General features: G+C 38.2%; 1 protein-coding gene and 2 long non-coding RNA genes across 7 annotated transcripts; 1 reads left to right on the top strand and 2 right to left on the bottom strand.

Moving 5' to 3' along the window:
- The first annotated feature begins 27 nt into the window (after nt 1-27).
- On the top strand, nt 28-9,818 carry LOC148196905 (signal recognition particle 9 kDa protein-like). Of its 5 annotated transcripts, none has more exons than XM_088093462.1 (5): nt 28-233; nt 3,612-3,748; nt 4,004-4,072; nt 9,205-9,298; nt 9,513-9,818. In XM_088093462.1, exons 2-5 carry the CDS (start codon nt 3,677-3,679, stop codon nt 9,587-9,589), a joined length of 312 nt encoding a protein of 103 aa, XP_087949588.1. In that variant the 5' UTR covers nt 28-233; nt 3,612-3,676; the 3' UTR covers nt 9,590-9,818. The 5 variants fall into 5 exon arrangements, with proteins under 5 accessions (XP_087949588.1, XP_087949587.1, XP_087949585.1 ...); XM_088093461.1 differs by lacking the exon at nt 28-233 and adding an exon at nt 1,515-1,552; XM_088093459.1 differs by lacking the exon at nt 28-233 and adding an exon at nt 1,572-1,726.
- Nucleotides 9,819-10,682: 864 nt separating this feature from the next.
- LOC148196904 (uncharacterized) lies at nt 10,683-12,950 on the bottom strand. The gene is made up of 3 exons (XR_015780140.1): nt 12,924-12,950; nt 12,727-12,818; nt 10,683-10,912 (listed from the first exon to the last, which is right to left on the bottom strand). It is a non-coding gene; the product is annotated as an uncharacterized LOC148196904 (long non-coding RNA).
- Nucleotides 12,951-18,248: 5,298 nt separating this feature from the next.
- On the bottom strand, nt 18,249-20,532 carry LOC148196903 (uncharacterized). The gene is made up of 3 exons (XR_015780131.1): nt 20,490-20,532; nt 20,293-20,384; nt 18,249-18,478 (listed from the first exon to the last, which is right to left on the bottom strand). It is a non-coding gene; the product is annotated as an uncharacterized LOC148196903 (long non-coding RNA).
- Nucleotides 20,533-27,921: the final 7,389 nt, after the last annotated feature.

Below are 27,921 nucleotides of genomic sequence, written 5' to 3'. Positions count from 1 at the left end.
CAACTTTAGTGAAACGGTGCGCACAAGCAGCAGCTGCCTTATGGGTCTCTTCCCCTCGTTTTCATTTGAAGAAAGAACCCAAAGCTAGGGCAATGCTAAAGGTGAGAGAGGAAAGCTCCCAATGTTCAAGCCATTTACCCAGTGCTCCAAACGTCACTGACCGGTGGAGAAGAAGAGCTGACCGGAGCTGCCACGTGGATAGGATCGACGGTCAGAGTAAAGCAACGAACCTGGTACTTCTTGAATGGCTTCTCTTGTGATGTTCCTCTCTTTTAATAGGGTAACTTGCATTGTTGTTTGCATAATTTACTAAGAAAGTAGGGTTGTAGACAAATCAAAGATTGATAAGAATGAGATATTCCTTCAATATAAATCTAATTTGTTTTTTTTGACAAGTTTTTTATTTTATTATAAACGTGAGTTTCTTTTTATCGGAGAATGTGGATTGGTTCATTCGGTTGATAATATTCGTGTGAAATTTTGGGAGGTGTGAGACTATGCATTTGAATTTGTTGTTTTTTTAGTTTTGTTGATAAAGAAATTTAATTGCTCACTATAGATCCTAATTTTTCATCATATGTACACTTTGTTATCAATTTAGTGACACTGGTTTTTTATATTTTCATTTTTTTCTCATTGACACGCAAGTAAACTTAGTTGACCACAGCTTGACAATTGGCAGAAAATTGTTTCGAAGTCTCTGTCTGGTGCGATGGTTTACATTACTGAGTGGGACAAATTCGTGGAGCAATCCATTCAGTTGTTCCGTGCTGATCCTGATTCTGTAATTCTATACCTTCAACGTTTTCTCGTTTCTTAAAGTAACAGAAGCCTGACAAACTTCATTCAGACTTTTGTTTTATTTTACTGTTATAAAAGCCTTTAATGGGTATATTTGCTCTGTTTTCATATTCAGTTGTGCAATACTCAATTGATTTTTTATAATTTAGTTTCTTGATTGTCCAAGTTATCCAACTTGTCCTTCTTGTTCTATTAAAACGTACTGAAAATGAAATTTCTTCTTCAATTGTATTTGGAGCAGACACGGTATGTCATTAAGTGGGTGATAACTCCTTAAATTTGCATTCTTTTAGGTGTTTAGGAGTCTATGTTAGTCTATTTTAGTCTTTACTTGTTTAGAATTAGGCTAGATTTAGGTTTTTCTTTAAATTCTTTAGTTTTGTATAATTTTAGTTAAAAATAGGTTTTTAGGTGTATTTTGTAGAATTTTTAAATAATTAGAAAATTAAAATTGTTTTTAGAAAATCTTTTGATAAAATTTTTTTTTTTATTTGATTTTCTCTTTTTTCTTTAATTTTGGATTAATACTCTTTGTGCAGTGGTGCTCCTGGACTCTTTGGGCTGTTTGAATTGAAGCTGATTAACATTTGGGCCACTGCTGCCACGCTTGAAGTTGGTGCTGATGCCACTGAATTGGGCCGTCTTAAGCTGGGCCGCGAGGAAGCTTTCTGCACCGCTGCTGGAATGCACTGAATTGGCGCTGCTGGCAATTCATTTGAAGAAAGAACCCAAAGCTAGGGCAAAGCTAAAGGTGAGAGAGGAAAGCTCCCAATGTTCAAGCCATTTAGCCAGTGCTTCAAACGTCACTGACCGGTGGAGAAGAAGAGCTGACCGGAGCTGCCGATAGGTTCGACGGTCAGAGCAAAGCAAGGAAACAGATAAACGGTAGCCGTCCGATGATGAAGAGAAGAATAAAGCATCACAAGCAAGTTTCCTCTTTTCCTTTTTTTCATTTTCTCTTTTCTTTAGACCCGGGGTTTTCTTTATGTAAATAGACACGGGTGGTGGGTGACAGGCGCCATTCTTAGCTCTAGGGAGTGAATCGCGGAGGGTGACAGACTCCACGAACGAGTGTGTGAAGGGTGACAGACTTCACTCACGAGACTTGGAGATCACGAGAGTGAGAGCGAGAGACAATTCTTTAGTTTCATAGAGTAGAGAGCGGCGGGTGACAGACACTGCGTTATAGGTTTATCGCTTTCATGGTTTATCGCGCTTTTCTTCGATTCTAGATTTCACTGAGTTGCGAGGGTGACAGGCCGTGATTTTCGGTGATTTCTGGTATCATGTACTTTTATCTTCAATGTTTAATGTTTAATGCAATTCTGATTCCTTTTATGGATTCTTTTGATTGGTTGATAATAGTTTAGGTTTTATTACTTGATTTCATTTGCTGTTCACGATAAGTTGTTTCTGGCAGTTTGTTTTCATTGAAAATTTATAGGTTTTTAGAATTAGATTGTATGTTTTAAGTGCATTTAGACTAGACTGTGCATTTGATATTGAATAAAAGCTTGCATCAGACTCACAATTGCTATGGTTTGGTACAGAGAGTATACAAGAGGGTATGATTTTACAGGATGTCTTCCTGAGTTGCAAGTGAATACTATTCTGCACTAATCTTTGCTTTTAGGTTTCTGATTCATGGTTTTAACCAATGAGTTTGTTCTGCTCCTTAGTTAGGTGTTACTTGTTAAATTGTTCTTCATTTTAGTTTGAGCATTCTATCTGCAACCTGTAGGTCTAGTTACTTGTTTTCTATTTTTTTTAAATTGGAACTCTTTCTCATAGATTAGAAATTCTTTTCCATGTTAATTTCATTTTTTTATGTTACTGTGGATTGGAAATTAAAATAGTTTTAGTTTAGATTTTTCTGTATTTTCAATTTCAGATTTTATTCTTTGATCATGATACACAGTCTTAAGTTTTGTTTCAGTTGTGTGTAAATAGTAATAGATCCAATTTAATGAGTGACAGTTAAATAGCTTTTCATATAGGATGTTGTTCATTTAGAATAGTTTAGTTTTGACATTTTCTCTTTTGATTAATTTCATTTTTTTCTTTTAAACAGTTTACAGATTTTAAATTCTCTTTTCCTTTATAAATTTCATTCTTTCATTTTTATTTCCCCACCTTGCATTAGTTAATAGGTAGTAAATAAATAAAATACAAGAGTTAACTTTAATTGTACTGAGTCCTTGGATTGATACCTAGGTTGACCCCTACATTAGTGGAAAAACTTAGTTTGTTCTGATTTCAGGTGACAAAAATCAGTTTAACAGTGGGTTTTGTATTTTTAGCTAGTCACTTGTGAGTGTGTGTGTGTTTTCAAAGTGTAGGCTTAAATGGCATGCAATGTGGCATTGGTGGGTTTTGGATCCCTGAAGGAACTTGGTACTTCTTGAATGGCTTCTCTTGTCATGTTCCTCTCTTTTAATAGGGTAACTTGCATTGTTCTTTGCATAATTTACTAAGAAAGTAGGGTTGTAGACAAATCAAGGATCGATAAGAATGAGATATCTTCAATATAAATCTAATTTGTTTTTTCTGACAAGTTTTTTATTTCATTATAAACATGAGTTTCTATTTTTACCAGAGAATGTGGATTGGTTCATTCGGTTGATAATATTTGTGTGAAATTTCGGGAGGTGTGAGACTATGCATTTGAATTTGTTGTTTTTTTAGTTTTGTTGACATAATGAAATTTAATTGCTGACTATAGATCCTAATTTTTCATCATATGTACACTTTGTTATCAATTTAGTGACACCGGTTTTTTATATTTTCATTTTTTTCTCATTGATATGCAGGTGAACTTAGTTGACCAGAGCTTGACAATTGGCAGAAAATTGTTTCGAAGTATCTGTCTGGTGCGATGGTTTACATAACTGAGTGGGACAAATTTGTGGAGCAATCCATTCAGTTGTTTCGTGCTGATCCTGACTCTGTAATTCTATACCTTCAACGTTTTCTCGTTTCTTAAAGTAACATAACCCTGACAAACTTCATTCAGACTTTTGTTTTATTTTACTGTTATAAAAGCCTTTAATTGGAATATTTGCTCTGTTTTCATATTCACTTGGGCAATACTCAATTGATTTTTTATAATTCAGTTTCTTGATTGTCCAAGTTATCCAACTTGTCCTTCTTGTTCTATTAAAACGTACTGAAAATGAAATTTCTTCAATTGTATTTGGAGCAGACACGGTATGTCATGAAGTACAGGCATTGTGATGGCAAGTTGGTACTTAGGGTCACTGATAACCGGCAGGTATCAGTTTGTTTTTCTAGAACAAAACAAATATATATTCAATGTATTTTAATTTTTAAATGCCAGTCTTTTGTGCATGTTTGAGATTGTAAATGTGGATTAACATGAAATCATAATTTGATTCTTCTATACAAAATGTGTTAATGGGTTTAAAGTGTTCAGCCAAGTTTATCTGCTGAGAGATAGAGTTAACTTGTTTCCTCCATCCAAAATTACATAACAGTTTATTAGTTAACTAGAGAGTTTGGCAATCTTGCAGTTCATGGTTGTCTATTTTTGCTGCCAACTTAATGAATGGCATGATCCAATTATTTTCTTTGCTCCCTAATGAGTTGTGTGCCATGCTGAATTGGTTCCATGGGTGAATTACTTTGGATTGTTACTCCAAGGTCGTATCACCCATTTTGATCAAAATACCCTAATTGCTGCACGACCCTTTCCTAATACATGATCCCTCTCTCTGCCTTTGTTTGTTCCTCTTTTCCCTTGTAATTCTCCCTCTCTACTCTAACCTACTGGATCCTCTCTTTCCTCTAGTTTTGTGTTCTGTTCTCCTTCTAAAGTTACTGTAAATGTTAAAAAGGTGGAGGTGCTTGTAGAATAAATTACACTAATCAGTCGTAAGGTTATGTGAAATTACACAAGCACCTTCTGCTTATTAACATCTACCTTATAGGGGTAGACGGTGTAATGCTTTCAAACAATTAGGGTGGTTACTGTAATGCATAAAGAATGTTAGTATAATGTTTTTTAAACAATTAAGGGAGGTGTGCAGGGATGGAAAAATTCAGGAATGTTTTTTGTATTTTTAAGAGGTGGTTAGTGCAATTTACTCTACTATTTATTTTGTTGTTGATGTGATTTGAAAATTGAGGTTTGTAATCTAGTGATTATTTACTATCTGATTATATTAGTATCTCACTTTATAAGGTATTTGGTTTGGATAGAGGATAAATGGACTACTCTTCTTCTAGGACTATAAACACCTCATTCTGTTTTGCTTAAAGTCTAAATTAGTTCTTTTGTTTTTTGGCGAGCATCAATGTCATGAACATTGCCTGACTGTGTTTCCAAATAATTTGGAATGAAATATGAGTTTAAGGCTGATCAATGGCCTAATTGGACATTAAGTTAATGTTTTGTTGAATGTTCCGTTCTCCTCTGGCATTATATAATTTAGATAATTTTAGAGAAATGTTAGCAATACACCAAGGAATTCAACTTGGGATTGTATTGAGACTTGGAAAGGGGATACAAAATCGTAAACCATGGAACCACAACATGATGCATAAGGTTCTATAAGATATATAAAATTCGTACAAATGCATGTAATATAAGAGAGAAAAACCCATGTAACATTTAATTAAGGTTAAATTTATAATCACATACTAATAAGCATATGAAAGTCAGTGGCTAAACCCCACACAAAGCTCATTTCACAAGTCATAAATAACAAAGCAGCATAAAAATGACTCTAGTAGTGCCAAGTAGCAAAACACAACATTTGAACTCTTAGACTAGACCTCTAAAATAGATCATCCAAATTGAAATCATAATTGCTCTAGAGATCCTTATTTCTTCCACAGTAGAGAATCAATGGACCAACCAAGCCGAGCAGCAGAAGTAGAGAAACCAAACAGAGAGTCTGCAACCTCAAGCACACAATAAAGAGCTCTGGTTGCAGTGGTTCATGCAATGCATTTTGGGGGCCTGGTACGAGATGACACATGTTGCAATAGAGTTTGAAAAGGATGTGGTGATGTCAGGTCAATGAAGGTGTTTTTCTCTGTTGCTAGTGGGTTTTATGGGCTTAGGTTTACAAGAGCCCAAAATGAAAAAGAAACTTAACACGGTTCCAAAAGTTGGCTCTCAAAAAGGATCCACACAAACTTAAAAGCTCTCAAATTCCACGTTTTTTACACAATAAAGGCATTTTTGACGTCAAGCTGAAATTGTCTAATGGTGAATGGCTGTAATGGAAAAGAGAAGTCAAATAGATGTCATTTTAGTAATAGGAGGGGAGGTGTCAATATAATCTTGGCCATAGATTTGTGTGTAGCTTTTGGCAACCAGTCCAATTTTATAGCGACCAATGGTTCCATCTTGTCTTGTTTTAAGAGTATACAACCATTATCACCAAACAATTGATTTTCTAGCTGGAAGAGGAACCAACACCTAAGTACCACTACTTTGAAATGCACACTTCTCCCTCAATCATTGGTTGTCTCCACTCTGGATGGGATAGAGTTTCACCGTGTGACTTAGGAAAATTAATAGAAGATAATGTGGATATACAAGCATAGTGTATGGTGGAAAGTTGATGATAACTAAGGTTTGTATGGTGCGGACGAGGGTTAATGATAGAATGTATACCTTCTGAACAAAAATAGGCCGATCATTTTTAGAGGAGACCGGATCTAGTGCAGGAAAGGTTGATGGGGAAGGATTAGGCATGTCCTCCACTATACCTATGAAGATCAGAAGAGAAAAGTCGATACCATTTTTGACAAGGATTATATCCCATGAAGACACATTTAAATAACCAAGGAAAAATTTATCTCAACCAAGTGTGATGTTTTGTACAATAAAGATTGTACAGAGGGCAACAAGGAAAAAAGGACACAGCGGGCTACCCAATTCTTAAGGAAAGATGATGACATCCAATTAATGAGATAGCATGTTCTAAGGATAACATGTCCCCAAAATTGGTGAAGATGACTATGAGAAGTACCCAAATAGTATGAATAAAATATATGTTTTTGTTTTTGGCTTCTCCTTTTTGTTGAGGATTATGATTACACGAAGTCTGGTGAATGATATTATTTGATAACTTATTGAAATTGGCTCGACAAATATTCACATGAGCATTGCCACCACGAAAAAAAGTTATGCATATATAATATTGTGTTTTTGATTTCATAAATATAAGTTTGAAACATAGAAAACACTTTCGATCATTCAATAATCATGTCTAGATATATCTAGAATAACCATAAAATCCAAGTACATGTAGAATAACCATCAATAAAGGCAACAATATTTAAAATAAAAAGGGGTAATAGTATGGGAAGGATGCCAAATATCAGAGTGAATTAAAGGAAAAAGAGACAACTTGTTTATTAAGACAGTCAAGAAAAGATCGAGGAACATGTTTACTTAATTATGATTCACATTTCAAAGAAGACAGACATTGCCTTTTGCAATTTTGTCAACCTGGGATGTCTTAATTTTTAATGAATCATCATTGATAGATCACCGAAGCACATAGCCGTGGTGATGGAGAGAGGTAGTAAAAGCCATGTGACTCAAATCTAGCATCAATTGTCTGGTTTGATATCCGATCCTCCAAGGTAACATTATTTTTAATAAAGTTCAGGATAATATCATGGGAATTGGTTAAATGGGTAATAGAAAGTAAATTAGGAGATCAATTACGGGTATAAAAACAACAAAGTCAACTGTAAGGTATGAGAAGGGTTATGTAGTACTTATGCTACAAGCTTGTGTTTGTGAACCATTAATTGCAGTTATAAAAGGAAAATTGACAACGGTAGTAAAGGAAGAGAAAAGAGAAGGATTACTAGATACATGATCAATTGCACTGGAGTCAATGACCCAAGGACCAAGGGAGGGAGATTGAGAGAGACCAGTGAATGAATTACGGTGTGTGCCACCAAAGCAGTGTTACTGGAGGATTGGCATGTTGCATACCATAAAGTGTTTAAACATTGGTGTAGATAAATCAACCAATAAGGTAGGAGCAACAGGTGACTTAACAATATATGGTTGGGCAATATTGTGTGATTGAAGGGTTTTCCCATTTAGCTTCAAATACCTATCAATTGTATGTCCAATGCGATGACATAACATGGTTTGCATTTTGGATGATGTTTGTGGATGAATTGGCACGATGCGATCACAACCCTATATTTGCTGGAAAGAGTGGTGGTTGTCAAAAACTCATTGGAAGCTGTGCCTAAATAGTGAAAGGGAACCTGTGAAAGGTTTGCAAAAAAATAAAAATCCTTCAAAGACAAATGGGTCTACCGGACACATTTCCGAAAAACAAGATCTTATGATAAACTTTAGAAAAGAAAGAAACATTGAGCTGAGACCGTGTTTATGAAGCAACGTGGGTGTTTCAATTATATCTATCTAGAAAAAGGAATGAATGCAATGAATAGATGAAATTTGATATCCTCTGAAAATAAATATGTGATATGGAAATAAATAAAAACATTCCTAATAATACATATATAATCTAGATTATGTTGATTATATAATATCAATTTTGTTGGAATAATAATTAAATCTGTGTATGCTAGTGTAATCACTAAGTCTAAAGTAGGGAGTAGTGTGTTGGGAAGTCTCTTCCAACTATACCTAGTTCTGTTCCTAGCAGTCAAGTACAGTCCTTTGATTTTTTCATCTCCCTAGTGTATCAGCTCTTTATTGTTATAAATAGAAGACCATAAGAGGGTCCTTTAAGCCCTCCAAAAGTGTTTTCTCTGTTTTTAATCTTAAGTAACTCCATACTTCTTTAACTACGGCAATACACGTGAAGTTACCCATTAATGTTTCAGTTGGGTTGCCCTTTTAATTCGGGTGGTATATAACTCTGCCAATAAAATTATTCTATCAGATTCTCTAAAGAAGAATATAATATGCATAAAAGAAGCTTAAGATTAAAACAGAGAGGAAATATATTTTTGAGGGCTTGAAAGACCCCTCTAATCATCTTCTATTTATAATGATAGAAATCTGATATAATGGGAAGATGAAAGATCAAAAAAGTTTACTAGATACCTAGGGACATAACTAGGTACAACAGGAAGCAGCTCCCAACACACTACTCCCTTCTTAGACTTAATAATGACTCTAACATTATAATTATTCTGACAAAGAAAATAATATACTAATAAAATTCTCATGATTGTTGGTGGTGAAAATTTAATTTAGCCGCGTATGAGCTCTCATTTTAATTAGCAGAACAAAATCTGTTATTCAATGATTTGTAATAATTATATTCCTAGCAATTAGCATCATTTTCCATTGTTTTATGATTGACTGCCTCTTACATTATTAGCCTCGTAATCTTAATTTCTAATTGTCAATTGTTGTACTTTTTACAGTGTCTAAAGTACAAGACAGACCAAGCACAGGAGGCTAAGAAGATGGAAAAACTGAACAATATGTTCTTTGCTTTGATGGCCCGTGGTCCTGATGGTATGTCTTACTCTAAGCTGTTAATGTGATGATGCTTTAACTAAAAAGACTTCTGTGCAACATTCGTGTTATCTATAAAACTGGTCAAAGACAGATTCTTTTGAGAATACGAAACCACTCAGTGCAATATTCCTTTATGGTTTACATTGATTGTGTTTTTCTTGTCTGGTGCTGAGATTTCTTTCTACATTCTCCATCACTTGTAATTCTGCAGTTGATCTATCAGAAGTCACTGGAAAAGAGCAAATGGATGCTCAACCAAGCAAGAAAGGAAGAGGAAGGAAGCAATAACTTGCTCTTTGCGAGACATGATGGTTTTGAGTCAGAGGACTTTCTAAGAATTTGAACAGTTATACTTTTCCCGATCTAATTATTACTCCTTCAGATTCTATGATGAAAGTGGTTGTATATTGAAGTTTTGAAGTCTGAATTTCTGATCTTTTGGAAGTCTTGAGTATTACAGAATTTAGTTATGCCACCAAGATTTACTGTGCATCGTTACCGTTATTGAATCCTTTTACATCTATCCAATGGTGCAGCCAAACCACCGTGTCAGCAGTTCATCATCAAACTAGAATTTCCTTACTAACTTAGCAATTACAAAATATTGTTGTGTGCTTCTGTCTAAATGAGATTGGTGGCCAAATTGTTGAAGCTACAACAGGCTAAGGCCAACTTGCAGGATTCATAGTTCATAGTCACTGGGAGTGAATATTGGATGCTATCCCCCAAGAAATATGGAATTTTAGATCCCATAGATTACACGTTATTGGTATGGTATGGGATTGACTGCTGCTTCCAACACCTTTTTTTTTTCCTGCACCGTTATAAAACTATAAATTCCATCTTACCCTTATTTAATCATTCTTTGACCACCACAAACCCATGACGGTTTTACTCAATCATTGTTCAAGACATCATTCTAACGTAACTTTGCAACGTAAACCTTTTATGCGTTACTTATTTTTCCGTATGAAATTAGTTCACCGCTTCTATGTTAGTGCATGGGCATGAATCTCGTTACGGAGTGGTATTAAAATTAAGAAAATAATTGATAATATAAAATTACAATTGCTCTTATAGGGCTAAAGCGTGTATATAAACCAAAAAATTTAAATACTTATCTGAATTAATAGTTACTTATCTGAATTAAAAAAAATTCAAGATTTTTTAATAAAATTTAAATGGTTCTAATACTTCTGTTGGTTTAGGACATGCAGTGTAACATCCCAATAAATAGTAATTACCATTAATCAGAACTAATCACATTTACAGAAAATACAGTGCAGTCTTAAAATAAATAACAGCTGCTCCAAAAGAAAACAGCACGTAAAAAAATAGACAGTACTGCACAGTACATTACCGCAGATGCTCAACATTTAAAACTGAACTTGCAGCACTTTACAGTGTTCAGAAACTCATCAAAATATAAAACAGTTCAGTATTTACAATTCTGCAAAACTATATACAGAACTGTCAAAATACAGTACAGAACTAAATCCTAAAACTGCTACGGAATGAGCCTCTACTGCTCAGCTTTAACTTCAACTTCTACGAGGTTGGCATCCTCCAAATTTTCTTCTTCCAGCATAGATTCAAGGGGTGCCTCACCATCTGCTCACATCCACAACGGATGATCATTGCATTGACAAGACGGACATACAGAAAACAGTAGACAACACAAGGAAATTGCAAGGGTAAGCTTAGGTAATTTAATTCAATATAATCAACATAATTTAACATATACAATCAGTCATACAATTCATACAATATTAAACACATATCCACGCATACAGTAACTCATCCAAATTCTCATAATTAAAGACTGTCCGGACTGTATGATCCATGTATCTACAGGCGTTCTTGCACCCGGGTGATGTAGTAACTGGGATGCCCTCAACAGCTGCCACCCGAGGTTAACCCTTATCAGCCCAAGTACTATAAGGACTAGGGCCTCCTGCCATTCCCACGCATGAACTACTCTCCTCTACATGAGGATGAGCAATCACGGAATATCAGGATGAACAGCCATCAGTAGCTTAATCCATGGTCATACTACACTACTTCTCATATTCACATCATGGAGACGTTCCTCCTTGGAACGCTCATTCACAATCCAATCCGATAGAATTCATTCACATAACCATTCTCGCATATTCACAACTTCTCTTAATCAAATTTTCATTATGTGTTCCACTCTCTTAATTTTTTTAAAGGACGTTCATCTCTCAATAGATGGGGAAGAACATATTACAGCACTCATACATTCACGTTTCTGAACAAAAGAAACGCACCCTTATTCATGCACGGACACTGATACAATTAACTAATTTAATTGAAATTGAGTCTAAAAGATCCAAATAATACTTAGGAAAAATTCTAAGTATAAAGACTTGAGATTAAATGAAAAGAACCATTACAGTTTTTCATGACTTTAAGTAAATAATCAGAGCCTTTGTAAATTCGGAAACGAACAATGCCAGTCAAAGACCGAACGTTAATTAATCAATTGAACGAACGTTACAAGATTCGCCCACGAAACAATGGTAAGGACGAGCGTTCAGTAGAAACCGAACCCTCTTTAGGACGAACGTCAGGTCAATGACCGAACACCATTTGAACGAACGTGCATTTGAACGATCGTGCATTTGAACGAACGTTCGGTATCAGACCGAACGCTAACTAGGACGAACGCTCAATCTAAGATCGAGAGTTCATTTGGACGAACGCTCAGTATAATACAAAGCGCCACTTAGGACGAACGCTGGTAAACCAAAACCGAGCGTCCTAACTATACTTCACTTTATTTTCAATAGTTGGACACGCTAGGCTAAGCCGAACGCTCACGCCTAACTCTTGACAACTAATAACGCTCGTTCCAGATCAGGGTCCTTTCCAAATGAAAGAATCCTTATTCTAAGAAATTTTCCAGCGAAACCGAACGGTATAAGACCGTTCGATGACGAGCGTACATGATAAATCAGAGAAGATAAAATTTCCAGGTTTTTCAACTCGATAACTTCACAGATTTTCATGTGATTCATAATTTTAAAGTTTTCATTTCCATCCTACATTTCATACATTACAGAATTCATATTACTCCTTCATCAATACAGAAATTTCCAGTTCCAAACATATCATTCCAAATTCTACATAGCTTCAATAATATCCCAAATCATACAGCACATTTTCTGCATAAAATTCAACATTTTTCAACATCTGATCAACCCGAATTAATCATTTTCCAGTGCAGACATACCAGCATTAATATACAGTTTCAAACATTAACATTCATACACAACCAGTGCAACATACTCATACATGCATACTTAAAATTCAGATATTTCATACAATTCAACATCCAGTGCACTTCATTACTGTCATTAACATTAAAACAGCATTAAATTAAATTACTAAGCTTCCCTTACCTGTTACTGCAGTGTACTTCCAATTGCTCAGAATTTCACTCTTTCACTCACGGCTTTCTATCCAGGAATTCACTCAACCACTTCCACTAAATCTAATACACCAAAAATCATAACAGATCAGACTTCTAATCCTGCATGCAACCAGAATTTTGGTTCGCATGAACTAAGTGGACAATTGTGCAGAAACGAGAACTTACCAGTTCAGTTCTCAATTCTGTTCGGATTTGAATAGTGCTCACGGTGCAGGGAAACTTTCTCCTGTGTCTGAAATGAGATCAGAGGGTTTGATGGTAAGTTATCTTGAAGAGATGATGAACGAGTGCAGAGAAATTTCAGAGAGAATTTGAGGTCAGAATTTTCGAGAAAAGGAAGGTGATTGCATGCAGAGAATGGGAAGAGTTTTCCTGAAAATTTACTTCCTTCTTTCACAGAAACTAACTCCCATTCTCCACACACCACTTGTCTTCCACTATCATTCGCAGAGTGCTTCCACTGTGACACATGGCAGACACATGCAGTGGGAATGTGAGTGGATTATGACGTGGCAAAACGCATCATAAGAGTGATCAGAGAGTGGTTTTGTGTGCTAATTAAATCAGGTTCTCACATTCCCCCTTACTTCAAAAATTTTCGTCCTCGAAAATTCTAAAACTTACCAGGGAATAGGTGCGGATATAATTCCTTCACAGCCTCTTCAACCTCCCAAGTTGAGTCACCAGTCTTTGCATTCCACACCACTTTCACAAGACTAACATCCTTCCCTTTGTAAAGTCTGGTGCGGCTGTCTTCAATGCAGACTGGTTGCATCTCCAGTGTTCTATCTGGCCGAAGTTGGATATCTTCTAACTCCAATACGTGTGATGGATCAGCTATATATTTCCTGAGTTGAGAGACATGAAATACTGGATGAAGGTTGGACAGTTGAGGTGGTAAAGCCAATTCATACGCCACTGCTCCAATCTTCTTCAGAATTAGATAAGGTCCAACATACTTGGGAGAAAGCTTCTTTGGACGAAGGACTCTTCCCACACCAGTGATTGGATTTAACCTCAGAAACACGTGATCTCCAGTAGTGAATTCTAAGGGTCTTCTTCTCTTATCTGCATATGATTTCTGCCTGCTTTGAGAAGTCTTCAAACGCTCTTGGATCAGTTTCACTTTCTCTGTTGTTTGCTGGATTAATTCTGGTCCAGTGACTGCAGTTTCACCTTCTTGGAACCAACACAAAGGAGTTCTACACTTTCTTCCATAAAGAGCTTCAAACGGTGCCATTCCTATGCTTGCTTGATAACTGTTATTATACGTGAATTCCACAAGCGGCAGAACCTCATCCCATACTCCCATATGATCTATAACGCAGGTCCTCAACAAGTCTTCAAGAGTTTGGATGGTTCGTTCAGATTGGCCATCCGTCTGAGGGTGATATGCAGAACTCATTTGAAGTTTGCTTCCCAATTCTCCTTGCAATGACTGCCAAAAACGAGATGTGAATCTCGTGTCTCGATCTGATATAATGCTTGAGGGAACTCCATGCAACCGAACAATCTCTTTGACGTACAGCTTGGCCAAATTTGTCATGGACATCCTTAAATTAACAGCCAGGAAATGGGCGCTCTTAGTCAATCTATCCACAATTACCCAAATTGAATCATGGTTTCGGACTGTACGTGGCAGATGAGTCACGAAATCCATAGAGATGCTGTCCCACTTCCATTCTGGAATTTCCAATGGCTGCAGCAATCCTCCCGGTCTTTGATGTTCAGCTTTGGCTCTTTGACAAGTTAAGCAAGAGGACACAAAACGTGCAATGTCACTCTTCATACCAGGCCACCAGAATGACAAACGAAGGTCATGATACATCTTAGTCATGCCAGGATGCATGCTAAGACGGCTGTGATGTGCTTCCTCCAATATGATTTTCTTCAGCTCGCCATCATTAGGGACACACGTCCTTCCCCGGTAGCGCAACATACCGTCTGTTCCTGCATTGAAATCCTTATCTTTACTCAAACCGAGCTCGCCCAATATCTTCACCAGCTCTTCATCCTCACGTTGCTTCTTCCAGATTCGGTCAAATACATCACTGGAAATTCTGAGATTACAGCATCTGATAACATCCGTTCCCAAGTCAAACTGCAATCTTAGATCTCTAAAGCTTTCCACCAAATTCAGCTCCTTCACCATCATTGCAGAGACCCTTACGGCTTTCCTACTCAATGCATCAGCCACCACATTTGCTTTTCCAGGATGATACAGTAATTCAAATTCGTAATCCTTTAAGAATTCAAGCCACCTCCTTTGCCTCATATTCAACTCCTTTTGATCAAAGAGGTACTTGAGACTCTTGTGATCACTAAATACTTGAAACGTTGCACCATACAGATAATGCCTCCAGATTTTTAACGCAAACACCACTGCTGCCAGCTCCAAGTCGTGTGTGGGGTAATTCTTCTCATGAACTTTCAACTGCCTGGAAGCGTATGCCACTGCCTTTCTTTCCTGCATCAGTACACAGCCCAAACCTTGATATGATGCATCACAATACACTTCAAAAGGTTTGGCTGTATCTGGAATGACCAACACAGGAGCGCTTGTTAATTTCTTCTTCAATTCCTGGAAGCTCTCCTCACATTTATCTGTCCAAGCAAACGGCTGGTCCTTCCTGGTGAGGTAAGTCAGAGGGGCTACTATCTTAGAAAATCCCTCAATGAACCTCCTATAGTAGCCAGCGAGTCCCACAAAACTCCTAACCTCCGTGACTGAACGTGGACTCTCCCAATCCAGCACTGCCTTCACCTTGGCTGGATCCACTGCAATACCACCAGCAGACACAACGTGTCCCAAAAATTGGATCTCCTTCATCCAGAATTCACACTTTGAACGCTTGGCATACAGCTCTTTCTCCCTTAATACGCTCAAGACAGTCCTCAAATGGTCTTCATGCTCTTCAAAGCTCTTGGAATAAATGAGGATGTCATCAATAAACACCACAACAAATTTATCCAGGTACGGTCTAAAAATTCTGTTCATATAATCCATGAAGATTGCAGGTGCGTTTGTCACTCCAAAGGGCATCACCACATACTCATAATGGCCATAACGAGACCGAAATGCAGTCTTCTGAATGTCCTCCTCTTTAACTCTGATTTGATGATAGCCCGAACGTAAATCAATTTTTGAAAATACGCACGCACCATGCAATTGATCCAGCAGATCGTCTATCCTCGGCAGTGGATACTTGTTCTTGATGGTCAGCTTATTAAGTTGCCTATAATCAATACAGAGACGGGAGCTGCCATCCTTCTTCTTTACCAATAATACAGGTGCTCCCCACGGTGAAGCACTTGGACGGATGAACCTCTTGTCCATCAATTCCTCAATCTGTTTCTTAAGTTCCACTAATTCAGCTGGTGCCATTCTGTAAGGTTGAACCGAGATGGGTGCAGCAGTGGTCACCAAGTCAATCGTGAATTCTACCTCACGAATGGGAGGTAAACCAGGTACTTCATCCGGAAAAACATCTGAAAACTCATCCACTACTGTTCTCCCTCCACTGTTATCAACATCAGATGAACGCCCCATCTCATTGCCTTCATATGTCATGATAAGGAAACAGCTTGCTCCTTCCATGATGTCCTCCTTTAACTGCCCAAGAGTGATTGACAGTTCTTCATCTTCTTCAGCTGGAAAGACTAATTCCTTCTTCCCACAGTCAATGAGGATCCGATTGGTAGCCAACCAATCCATCCCCAAAATTACTTCTAAGTCTTGAAGGGGTAGGCAAATGAGATTAACTTTATATCTACGCCCCTCAACTTCTATAGGACATCTTACACAAACTGTAGATGTCTTGATCCCACCAGCCGCTGGGGTTGACACCACCAGATCGAACTGTAACTCGCTCTCCACTAGCCCCAACTTCTCAACACACGCCTTCGAGATGAAGGAGTGAGTCGCCCCCGAATCATACAATACACCACACGGCTTTCCAAACAGTAAACAAGTACTGGTGATAAGGGTACCTGAGCGAGCAGCTTCAGCACCAGTAATAGCGTACACCCTTCCTGTTGCTTGTGCACGTCCACCTCTACCTTGTTGAGTCCTTCCAGCATTTGGAGGTCTCATTACCGCACGGCCTCTCACATTACACTCCTGATCCGAGTGTCCATTTCTCCCACATTTGTTGCAGTGTTTTATTCCAGCCAGTTGAGGACAAGCCCATCTCAAATGTGGTCCTCCACACTGATAGCACGTCACAGTCCTTGACTGTCCAGTTTGGCCAACAGGAACCAAGGCCTGTGATCCACCAGATGACTGAGTTGGACGAACGTATGGGGATCTTCTTAAGTTCGGTGTGTTTCTGGATGCAACCTGCCCCCTGTTCAATTGTTGCTTCTTCTGTTGCTCGGCTTCAGCAATGTTCTTCTCCAGAACCTTAGCTCTCTCAACCATTGCAGGAAAAGATCTAATACATAGACAGGATATTAAGACCTTCAAGTCACTTCTCAAACCATTTTCAAACTTCCTGCATTGCCATTCTTCACTGGTTGCCATGGTATTGAAACGGACAAGATGCTTGAATTTATTTGTATATTCTGAAACAGACATACTGCCTTGTACCAATTGTAGAAACTCCACCTCCTTAGCAAACCGTACACTGTCTGGAAAATATTCTTCATAAAATTTTGTTCTGAAAACCTCCCAGGAAATTGGACTTTGAGCTTCTGTCAACAACATCTTCACACTTGACCACCAATGGCTAGCTTCTCCCGTCAACAAATACTCTGTGAATGCCAAACGGTTTTCATTTGGACATCTCTTGGCCTCATAAATCCGCTCCATATCTCTAAGCCACTGATCCGCTTCATCTGGAAGTCCTTTCCCATTAAACTTGGCAGGATGGTGCTGCAAGAAGCTTTCCAAACTCCATTCTGCATGGGGTGCAGCATTAGAGGAGGAGGCTCCTGGTGTGCCTCGGCCAGCTGCCAAGATGTCCATTAGTTGTCTTTGCGTTGCTTCTGAGTGAACACGAGAAGCCTCCAAACTTTGCATTGCTTCCTGGTTTTGCCTCATCAAGGCAGCGTTCTGCTCAACCAAAGTTGTGTTTTGTTGTTGAAGCCTGTCTATGACTGCCTCCAACACACGGGCACTAATTGGTGCATCAGATTCATTCGGCTGAGGTGGGGGAGGAAGTCTAGGAGCCATTCGTTTTCTGGATCAGAGAAAACGTACGTTAGCTATGTTCAAGAGTTAAAAATTAATAACTCATCAAACACATATCAAGCACACAACGAAAAGCACAGTGCACTCATACCCTATATGTCCTTAAAAGAACAAAACTGCTCTGATACCAATAAATGTAACATCCCAATAAATAGTAATTACCATTAATCAGAACTAATCACATTTACAGAAAATACAGTGCAGTCTTAAAATAAATAACAGCTGCTCCAAAAGAAAACAGCACGTAAAAAAATAGACAGTACTGCACAGTACATTACCGCAGATGCTCAACATTTAAAACTGAACTTGCAGCACTTTACAGTGTTCAGAAACTCATCAAAATATAAAACAGTTCAGTATTTACAATTCTGCAAAACTATATACAGAACTGTCAAAATACAGTACAGAACTAAATCCTAAAACTGCTACGGAATGAGCCTCTACTGCTCAGCTTTAACTTCAACTTCTACGAGGTTGGCATCCTCCAAATTTTCTTCTTCCAGCATAGATTCAAGGGGTGCCTCACCATCTGCTCACATCCACAACGGATGATCATTGCATTGACAAGACGGACATACAGAAAACAGTAGACAACACAAGGAAATTGCAAGGGTAAGCTTAGGTAATTTAATTCAATATAATCAACATAATTTAACATATACAATCAGTCATACAATTCATACAATATTAAACACATATCCACGCATACAGTAACTCATCCAAATTCTCATAATTAAAGACTGTCCGGACTGTATGATCCATGTATCTACAGGCGTTCTTGCACCCGAGTGATGTAGTAACTGGGATGCCCTCAACAGCTGCCACCCGAGGTTAACCCTTATCAGCCCAAGTACTATAAGGACTAGGGCCTCCTGCCATTCCCACGCATGAACTACTCTCCTCTACATGAGGATGAGCAATCACGGAATATCAGGATGAACAGCCATCAGTAGCTTAATCCATGGTCATACTACACTACTTCTCATATTCACATCATGGAGACGTTCCTCCTTGGAACGCTCATTCACAATCCAATCCGATAGAATTCATTCACATAACCATTCTCGCATATTCACAACTTCTCTTAATCAAATTTTCATTCTGTGTTCCACTCTCTTAATTTTTTTAAAGGACGTTCATCTCTCAATAGATGGGGAAGAACATATTACAGCACTCATACATTCACGTTTCTGAACAAAAGAAACGCACCCTTATTCATGCACGGACACTGATACAATTAACTAATTTAATTGAAATTGAGTCTAAAAGATCCAAATAATACTTAGGAAAAATTCTAAGTATAAAGACTTGAGATTAAATGAAAAGAACCATTACAGTTTTTCATGACTTTAAGTAAATAATCAGAGCCTTTGTAAATTCGGAAACGAACAATGCCAGTCAAAGACCGAACGTTAATTAATCAATTGAACGAACGTTACAAGATTCGCCCACGAAACAATGGTAAGGACGAGCGTTCAGTAGAAACCGAACCCTCTTTAGGACGAACGTCAGGTCAATGACCGAACACCATTTGAACGAACGTGCATTTGAACGATCGTGCATTTGAACGAACGTTCGGTATCAGACCGAACGCTAACTAGGACGAACGCTCAATCTAAGATCGAGAGTTCATTTGGACGAACGCTCAGTATAATACAAAGCGCCACTTAGGACGAACGCTGGTAAACCAAAACCGAGCGTCCTAACTATACTTCACTTTATTTTCAATAGTTGGACACGCTAGGCTAAGCCGAACGCTCACGCCTAACTCTTGACAACTAATAACGCTCGTTCCAGATCAGGGTCCTTTCCAAATGAAAGAATCCTTATTCTAAGAAATTTTCCAGGGAAACCGAACGGTATAAGACCGTTCGATGACGAGCGTACATGATAAATCAGAGAAGATAAACTTTCCAGGTTTTTCAACTCGATAACTTCACAGATTTTCATGTGATTCATAATTTTAAAGTTTTCATTTCCATCCTACATTTCATACATTACAGAATTCATATTACTCCTTCATCAATACAGAAATTTCCAGTTCCAAACATATCATTCCAAATTCTACATAGCTTCAATAATATCCCAAATCATACAGCACATTTTCTGCATAAAATTCAACATTTTTCAACATCTGATCAACCCGAATTAATCATTTTCCAGTGCAGACATACCAGCATTAATATACAGTTTCAAACATTAACATTCATACACAACCAGTGCAACATACTCATACATGCATACTTAAAATTCAGATATTTCATACAATTCAACATCCAGTGCACTTCATTACTGTCATTAACATTAAAACAACATTAAATTAAATTACTAAGCTTCCCTTACCTGTTACTGCAGTGTACTTCCAATTGCTCAGAATTTCACTCTTTCACTCACGGCTTTCTATCCAGGAATTCACTCAACCACTTCCACTAAATCTAATACACCAAAAATCATAACAGATCAGACTTCTAATCCTGCATGCAACCAGAATTTTGGTTCGCATGAACTAAGTGGACAATTGTGCAGAAACGAGAACTTACCAGTTCAGTTCTCAATTCTGTTCGGATCTGAATAGTGCTCACGGTACAGGGAAACTTTCTCCTGTGTCTGAAATGAGATCAGAGGGTTTGATGGTAAGTTATCTTGAAGAGATGATGAACGAGTGCAGAGAAATTTCAGAGAGAATTTGAGGTCAGAATTTTCGAGAAAAGGAAGGTGATTGCATGCAGAGAATGGGAAGAGTTTTCCTGAAAATTTACTTCCTTCTTTCACAGAAACTAACTCCCATTCTCCACACACCACTTGTCTTCCACTATCATTCGCAGAGTGCTTCCACTGTGACACATGGCAGACACATGCAGTGGGAATGTGAGTGGATTATGACGTGGCAAAACGCATCATAAGAGTGATCAGAGAGTGGTTTTGTGTGCTAATTAAATCAGGTTCTCACATGCAGATTCTTAATCTTATTCTTTAAAATTATAAACTGAAATTGTGAAAGATACCATTATATTACAATCAACAAATTATGTTAAAGTAAAATAGTTTTACATAAACAATTTAAACGTCTTGTCAAATAAAATATCTTAAAAAGCAAATGGGTCATTTGATTGTTATTTTCTTTATTTCTAAATTCTTATTTTTTTTATTGTATTTTAATACATAAAAAACGAGTCATAGTAAGAAGAATAACAAAATTGAAAAAAAATTCACATTTGATATAAGAAATTTAATTCAAACTTTTTCAAAAAAACTGTTTATAAATATTGTTACGTTTTTAGAATGAATTGAAATAAAAAAAAAACTTTAAATTACTTATTTATAAAAAGGCTTAATTACCTACTTAGTCCCCATGTTCAGAGGTAATTTGCTGTTTAGTACCCGGTTTTAAAAATGTAGGCATTTGATACCTATGTTTTGAAATTTGTATCAATTGAATCCTACCCACTTAACGCCGTTATAAATCTAACGTTTTTTCTGACTGTGTATGTGATTTGTGGACGAGCGGTTATGGACGAGCGTTCGCTTCGTTGGACGAGCGTCCTCTTCTGCCTGACTGGGCGTTCGCTTCGTTGGACGAGCGTCCTCTTCTGCCTGACTGGGCGTTCGCTTCGCTGGACGAGCGTCCTCTTCTGCCTCGCTGGACGAGCGTCCTCTTCGCTGGACGAGCGTCCTCGTCGCTCGTCCACAAACGCTCGTCCACAAATCACATACACAGTCAGAAAAACGTTAGATTTATAACGGCGTTAAGTGGGTAGGATTCAATTGATACAAATTTCAAAACATAGGTATCAAATGCCTACATTTTTAAAACCGGGTACTAAACAGCAAATTACCTCCGAACATGGGGACTAAGTAGGTAATTAAGCCTTTATAAAAATGATAATCTTTAAGGATCTTGGACTAAAATTAAAGTTCCAGGTATACATTTACAAATGTGATAAGCTTTCGTTCAGCATTAATTAATTAAAATTTAAAGTCCTTATTTGTAAAAAAAGAAAAAGGTAAACTTTTGGGGATATCTGTGTATTTTATTTTTCCTATTTGCAGAAGTTAAAACGCCTCTCTAAAACATGACGAAAAAAAACTGAGTTTTTCCTTTAAGCAGATCTAAGTCTAACCCAATTTTATTGTTTAAAAGGCTTGCTTGCAGTGCCTACGAGCTTTCGGCTTTGCCACTATTGAGGCTCTTTCGGATTGAATAGAAAACGCTCGAAGTGCTCCCATCGAAGGGTTTTCACTGCCTCATTTTGTTTCTCGTAAGACCCTAGAACCTCAAGAATTTACCAAGTTGTAAAAAGTTCAAGTTATAATGTAAAATGGAATGCTGTCAGGTTTGACATGGTTTACTATTTTAATCATAACTTTTTGTAGAAAATATCAATTGAGTTGATTCTTGTTTTATTGGAAACTAGACTCAAATATCTTTAATTGGACATATAAATATAAATTTTTGGACTACCGGGCTAGCTGCAGTAAAATTATTAAAACTCGGAAACGTTAATCACGCTCAGGTATGTTCAGTTTTGACCTATGATGACTGTTTTGCTTATTACTCTCTCTACCGAACTCCAATTGAGTTGATTCTTGTTTCATTGGAAACTAGACTCAAAGAGCTTCAATTTGACTACTCATACGCATATTTTGGACTTCGGGAAGGGGTCTAACTGAGCTGGGGGAAACGTGACAGTGTTGCTGTCCAGGGGCTAGCGTCCAACCTTAATTTTAGGTACATTTTTACAAGTTGCAATTTTTTTGGAGTGGGTAGGTTGTGTTCTGCACTAGGAGAACATTTTGGAACCTTTGGAGACTTTCCTACCATGTTTTAGGGCTGAAAAAAATGGTTTAGGATGGTTCATTGGTTGTTTATTATTGCTAAGTACCAAGTGCATAGGTCCTTAGTTGTCTAAGGCATCTTCTTTTAATTCCAAATCAGATTTGGAGTTTTGGGGGAGAGTAGAGAGGTCCTTGGTGGGAGGTGAACGAAAATCCTAAGTGTTCTAAGTGTGGAGACTGACTTGGTCTAGCAAGGAGGAGAGGAATTGCTCTCTTTGAAGAAGAGAGATTTAAGTTAGAATTTTCTTTGAAATTGAAAGTGAAAACAAGCAAAGGTGGTGGTCTAGAGGTATCAAGAGTGAAGAATTTCTTGCAAGGAGAAGAGGTAGGGGAGCTAATCCTTTCTTGATTATGATCATGAATATGAGTATGAATGTGTTAAAATTTGGTAATGGTAGTTGTCGCAACCGGAATCGCGACAGGACGACGATCCGAAAAATAAAAACGCGGTTTTGAAAAAAAGAGATTTTGGAGTCGCCACCATAGTTTATTCTGGAAAACTACGGAAAAACCATAAAATGATAAGGCATGGTCTGCGAAAATGAGATTCTAAGTTCGGGAGTCGGTTACGTGTAGGGAAGGTGTTAGCACCCTACAACGCCTGCCCTAAGGCAGTACCTTTAACTAAATATGCGAATATGATGTGGTTTTCAAAATGTTTAACTATCCCCTAAAATAAAACTTCTAAATAAACAAAATATATTTTTTAGTTTTTTGTGCCCGACAAGGATTGACCTTGCTCCTACGTATTCTCATTTAGAATGAGAAATCAGGGTTACGTAGTTCTTTTAGAAAACTGCTTGAAAATTTGTTTGAAAATTGTTTAGAAAATTTGTTTGGAAATTGTTTGAGAATTTTGTTTGTAAAATGATTTTGGATTTTTGGGAAAGTGAACCTGACAAGGACTGGCCTTGCTCCTACGTATCTCCACTTTTGATGGAGAATGAAGGATCACATAGTTCTAGCTAGCAAGACTGTTTGTTGTTTGAAAATGTTGATGTTTTTGGTTTTTTGAAGATTTTATATTTTTTTATTTTGTATTTTTTGTATAATATTTAAATTTTTGCGTAATGAGCACTAGGCTGATGCGTATGATCGCACGAGCACTCACACGGCTTTTTCTTTGGTTTTTTATTGTTTTGCGTAATGAACACTAGGCTGATGCGTACGATCGTACGAGCACTCACACGGCTTTGTTTTGTTTATTTTATGTATATATTTTTTATATTTTTTATTAACAAACCCGACAAAATATAAGATACAATATACAAGAGTGTAGTTATCACACAAAGGGCTACATACAGTAAAAGAAAACTAACAATCAAACAAATAATAAAAATAGAGAAATAAAAGCTTAAAAATAAAGCGAGGGAAAACAAACCGAGAAGAATAAGAGTGCAAAGGCGAAAATCAGAGGTGTTGAGTGAAATTGAGGCTCTTTTGTTTAGGCCCAATACTTTTTGCTTCAGCTTTGGATTTGCCACGGGTGTAAAGAGTGCCATTGAATATTTGGTGGTCAGGCCCGGTTCTCTATTTTTTTTTATCTCTTTTTTCTTATTTTGTTGGCAGGCTTAAGCCCAAATTAAAGGGGTGCAAATCATGAAACAAAGGGTGCAGAAAAGGTTCTCTTTTTTTGTTTCAGGGTTCAAAGCCTCTTTCAAACCTAATCAGAATCCCTTAGGGGTTCTATTCCCTTCTCTCCATTCCAAACATCCAGAAAGCCTGCGGACCGCTTCTCTCCCAACGAGCCTTGCCTCGTTCTCCAACTCACGCATCCAGCCGCCGCTATCTACAGGCCAAAACGTTGCCCGGCCATGGCCGCCGCTGCTGCCACCTCTTCTTCGTGCGCGAGGCCGAGATGCTCGCCTTCTGTCTATCGCGTCACTGCTTCCAGCCGCCGCCGCACACGCACCAATAAGCCGCGAACCAGACCAACCACTGCTGCACACGATCCGGCCACCCAGGGAGGGGTTCGCTTCTGCCACCAGATCCAGGCCCCTCCTCCCTTCTCTTCTCTTCGCGTGACGGTGTTATCGGCTGCCAGCTGAAGGAACGGTTTCTCCCCCTTTGTTCCTGTACTTTGATTGGGTTTGACTCTTGGGGTTTTTAGTGGTTGATGGGTGAAGTTGAACTGGATGTTGATTTGGCCGTGTGTGAGTGTTACGGAAGAAGATAATGAAGCTTTTGGGTGATGGGTTCTTGTGACGTGCGTGATGGAGGGTGGTGTTTTACTGTCTGTGTGAAAAAAAATGAAAATGGTTTTGGTTTCTTTGACAGTTGAAAGATGAAGTTGAAGTAGGGTGGTTACGGGTATATCCGTGGGTGTGTGAATATGGGGAATGAGTGTTTAGCCGTGTATAAGGTGTTGGTGTTGATGGGTGAATATGGAGGATGGGCAGTTACTAGTAGCATGTGGGCGTAGGGATGAAGAGATGGATTATGGTTGAAGGTAGAGGTATTCCCAGTAGCCGTGGGTGTATTTGGGTTGTTGGGAATGGATGAAGATTGAAGGTTGGGTGAGGGAATGGTTTTTGCACCAAACTAGGCATATTTGCCTATAATATTACCAAAATGGGCAAATTCAACCAAATTTACGAAAATGGGGAAGTCGTGAGGGGCCCAAACGACTTCAAATGATGAAGTCGTGCCCCTCCTGCACGACTTCACACTGTTCATAGCAACAGTGTTGAAGTCGTGCACCCCAAAAACGACTTCTGGGTCCTGTAATCGATTACCATTCTTTGGTAATCGATTACACAATGTTGAAATCCTGACCCCTGCAAGACTGAAAATGGACGAGCGTTCACTGAAAATGGACGAGCGTCCACTTCTCCTGCCGAGCGTCCACTTAGCTAGATGGACGAACGTCCTCTTAGCTTTCTGGACGAGCGTTCTCTCTACCTGTCTGGACGAGCGTCGTCGAGATGCACTCAGTGGACGCTCGGCAGAAGAAGTGGACGCTCGTCCATTTTCAGTGAACGCTCGTCCATTTTCAGTCTTGCAGGGGTCAGGATTTCAACATTGTGTAATCGATTACCAAAGAATGGTAATCGATTACAGGACCCAGAAGTCGTTTTTGGGGTGCACGACTTCAACACTGTTGCTATGAACAGTGTGAAGTCGTGCAGGGGGGTCACGACTTCTTCATTTGAAGTTGTTTGGATCCCCCACGACTTCACTTTTAGTCAATTTTTGCCTACTTTGGTAATAAATACCACATTTTTGCCTACTTTGGTAACAAAGCCGTGAGGGAATAAGGATTGTGACGGGAAATGTAGTGGAGGTAGTGAATGAGTTGTGAAGAAGAAATGGTTGGGATGGTTACGGGTGAGAGGAGCCAGTGCTTTGTGCCGTGGTCATTAACATTTGGAGATCAAAATGAAGTAAAAAGAGGTGATGATAGGGGTTGGCCGTGAGGTGACAACGAAGAGGGAAGGGACGAATATTGATGGATGTTGGAGGTGAGGACGATCAAGGGGTTGTCTGTCATGAAGGGATGAAGATGATGGGCTGTTGGAGATGAAGGCTGTAACATCCCAAAATATAGTAATACCATAATTGAGAATTAATTACAATTAACAGTAAACAGCAAACAGTCTTTACATTAATAAAGCAGAGTTCAAAAGCCGAACGGCTTGAATAAAATAACAGCGTACGCTCAAACAGAAACAGGGATAATTTAGGACGATCGACTTTACAAAATACTTAGTCGAACGTTCAAACTACGCTAACATTTACAAATACTAATCTAACGAGCGCTCTAAGGCTCGGCCTTTACTTCCACTTCCACCATATTTGCATCTTCTAAATTTTCTTCTTCCAGCATTTCTTCAAGAGATGCACCACCATCTGCTCACATCCACACGGATGATCATTGCATTTTGACAAGACGGAAGTACATGGACAGTAGACAACACAATGGAAATGCAAGGGTAAGCTTATAATATTTAATTTATACAATTAACACATACATTTAACACTCCAATTCATACATACGACATGAAATTTTATCATATAATTTAACATAGAAATATGTATATAACGACAGACCGTCCGGACTGTATGAACCATGTAGTTACAAGCGTCCTTGCACTCGAGTGATGTAGTAACTGGGATACACTCAACAGCTGCCACTCGAGGTTAATCCCTCGCCCATAACTAAGCGATGAACGAAGAACCTCCTGCCATTCCCCCACATGACTACCCCCTTCTACGTGAAGGTGAGTATCACGGAATATCAGGATGGACCGCGAGTCCTAACTTATCCATGTTCATACTTTACCAAATTTAGCATTTAATACAACTGAGACGTTCCTCCATGGAACGCTCGTTCAAAATCCAACATCATAAATTCAGTTCTCATAGTGTTCACACTTTAATTTATCATATTCCATCATCTTTTACATCATTAGGTTCAGGAGTCAAAAATGACGAACGCTCAATCCATTGAAGAAGTAGAACGAACGTCCAAATAAGGTTACTGAATACTCAGGGAAATATACAACAAACGAAATTTGCTATTTGGCCATTTAGATGAACTGACTCGACTTGAAGTGTACTGGTACTTAGAAAATATTTATGATAAAAATATGAACAAGATTTAATACACAATGGAGTGTCAAGAATACTTAGAATCATATTTGAAAATGGATGCATAATGAAAACTAAGGCCAGAGATTTAACGGACGTACGGAGAATGAATGTCTAATACTTTAGAACGAACGCTATTTTATCAAATAATTATTCAATTAGTACGAGCGCTTGATATGAGACCTTGCGCGATTTAGAACGGACGCTCGTTATAGGACCGAGCGCTATTTCGGACGAACGCTTGGTAGAATACCGTGCGCCGTTTAAGACGAACGTTCGACATAAGGCCGAACGCTATTAAGAACGAACGTTCGACACAAGGCCGAACGCTATCAAAGACGAACGCTCGACATAAGGCCGAACTTTACGTATTTATAAAGCTTCAAATATTTATATACAGTTGAGTTGAACCGAACGCTCAGTCAATCAAATGGGGACGCTCGTTCTCGAGCAGAATTCTTTCCAAATGAAGGAATTCCATTCTAAGTTGTTTAAAGGAAAACCGAATGGTCTAAGACCGTACGGTGACGAGCGTCATTTATCAAG

Source organism: Vigna umbellata, chromosome 6 (assembly GCF_029865625.1).
Source record: "Vigna umbellata cultivar VRB3 chromosome 6, Vumbellata_1.0, whole genome shotgun sequence".
In the NCBI taxonomy this organism is placed as follows: domain Eukaryota; kingdom Viridiplantae; phylum Streptophyta; class Magnoliopsida; order Fabales; family Fabaceae; genus Vigna; species Vigna umbellata.
This window is presented reverse-complemented; position numbering and strand designations above follow the sequence as displayed.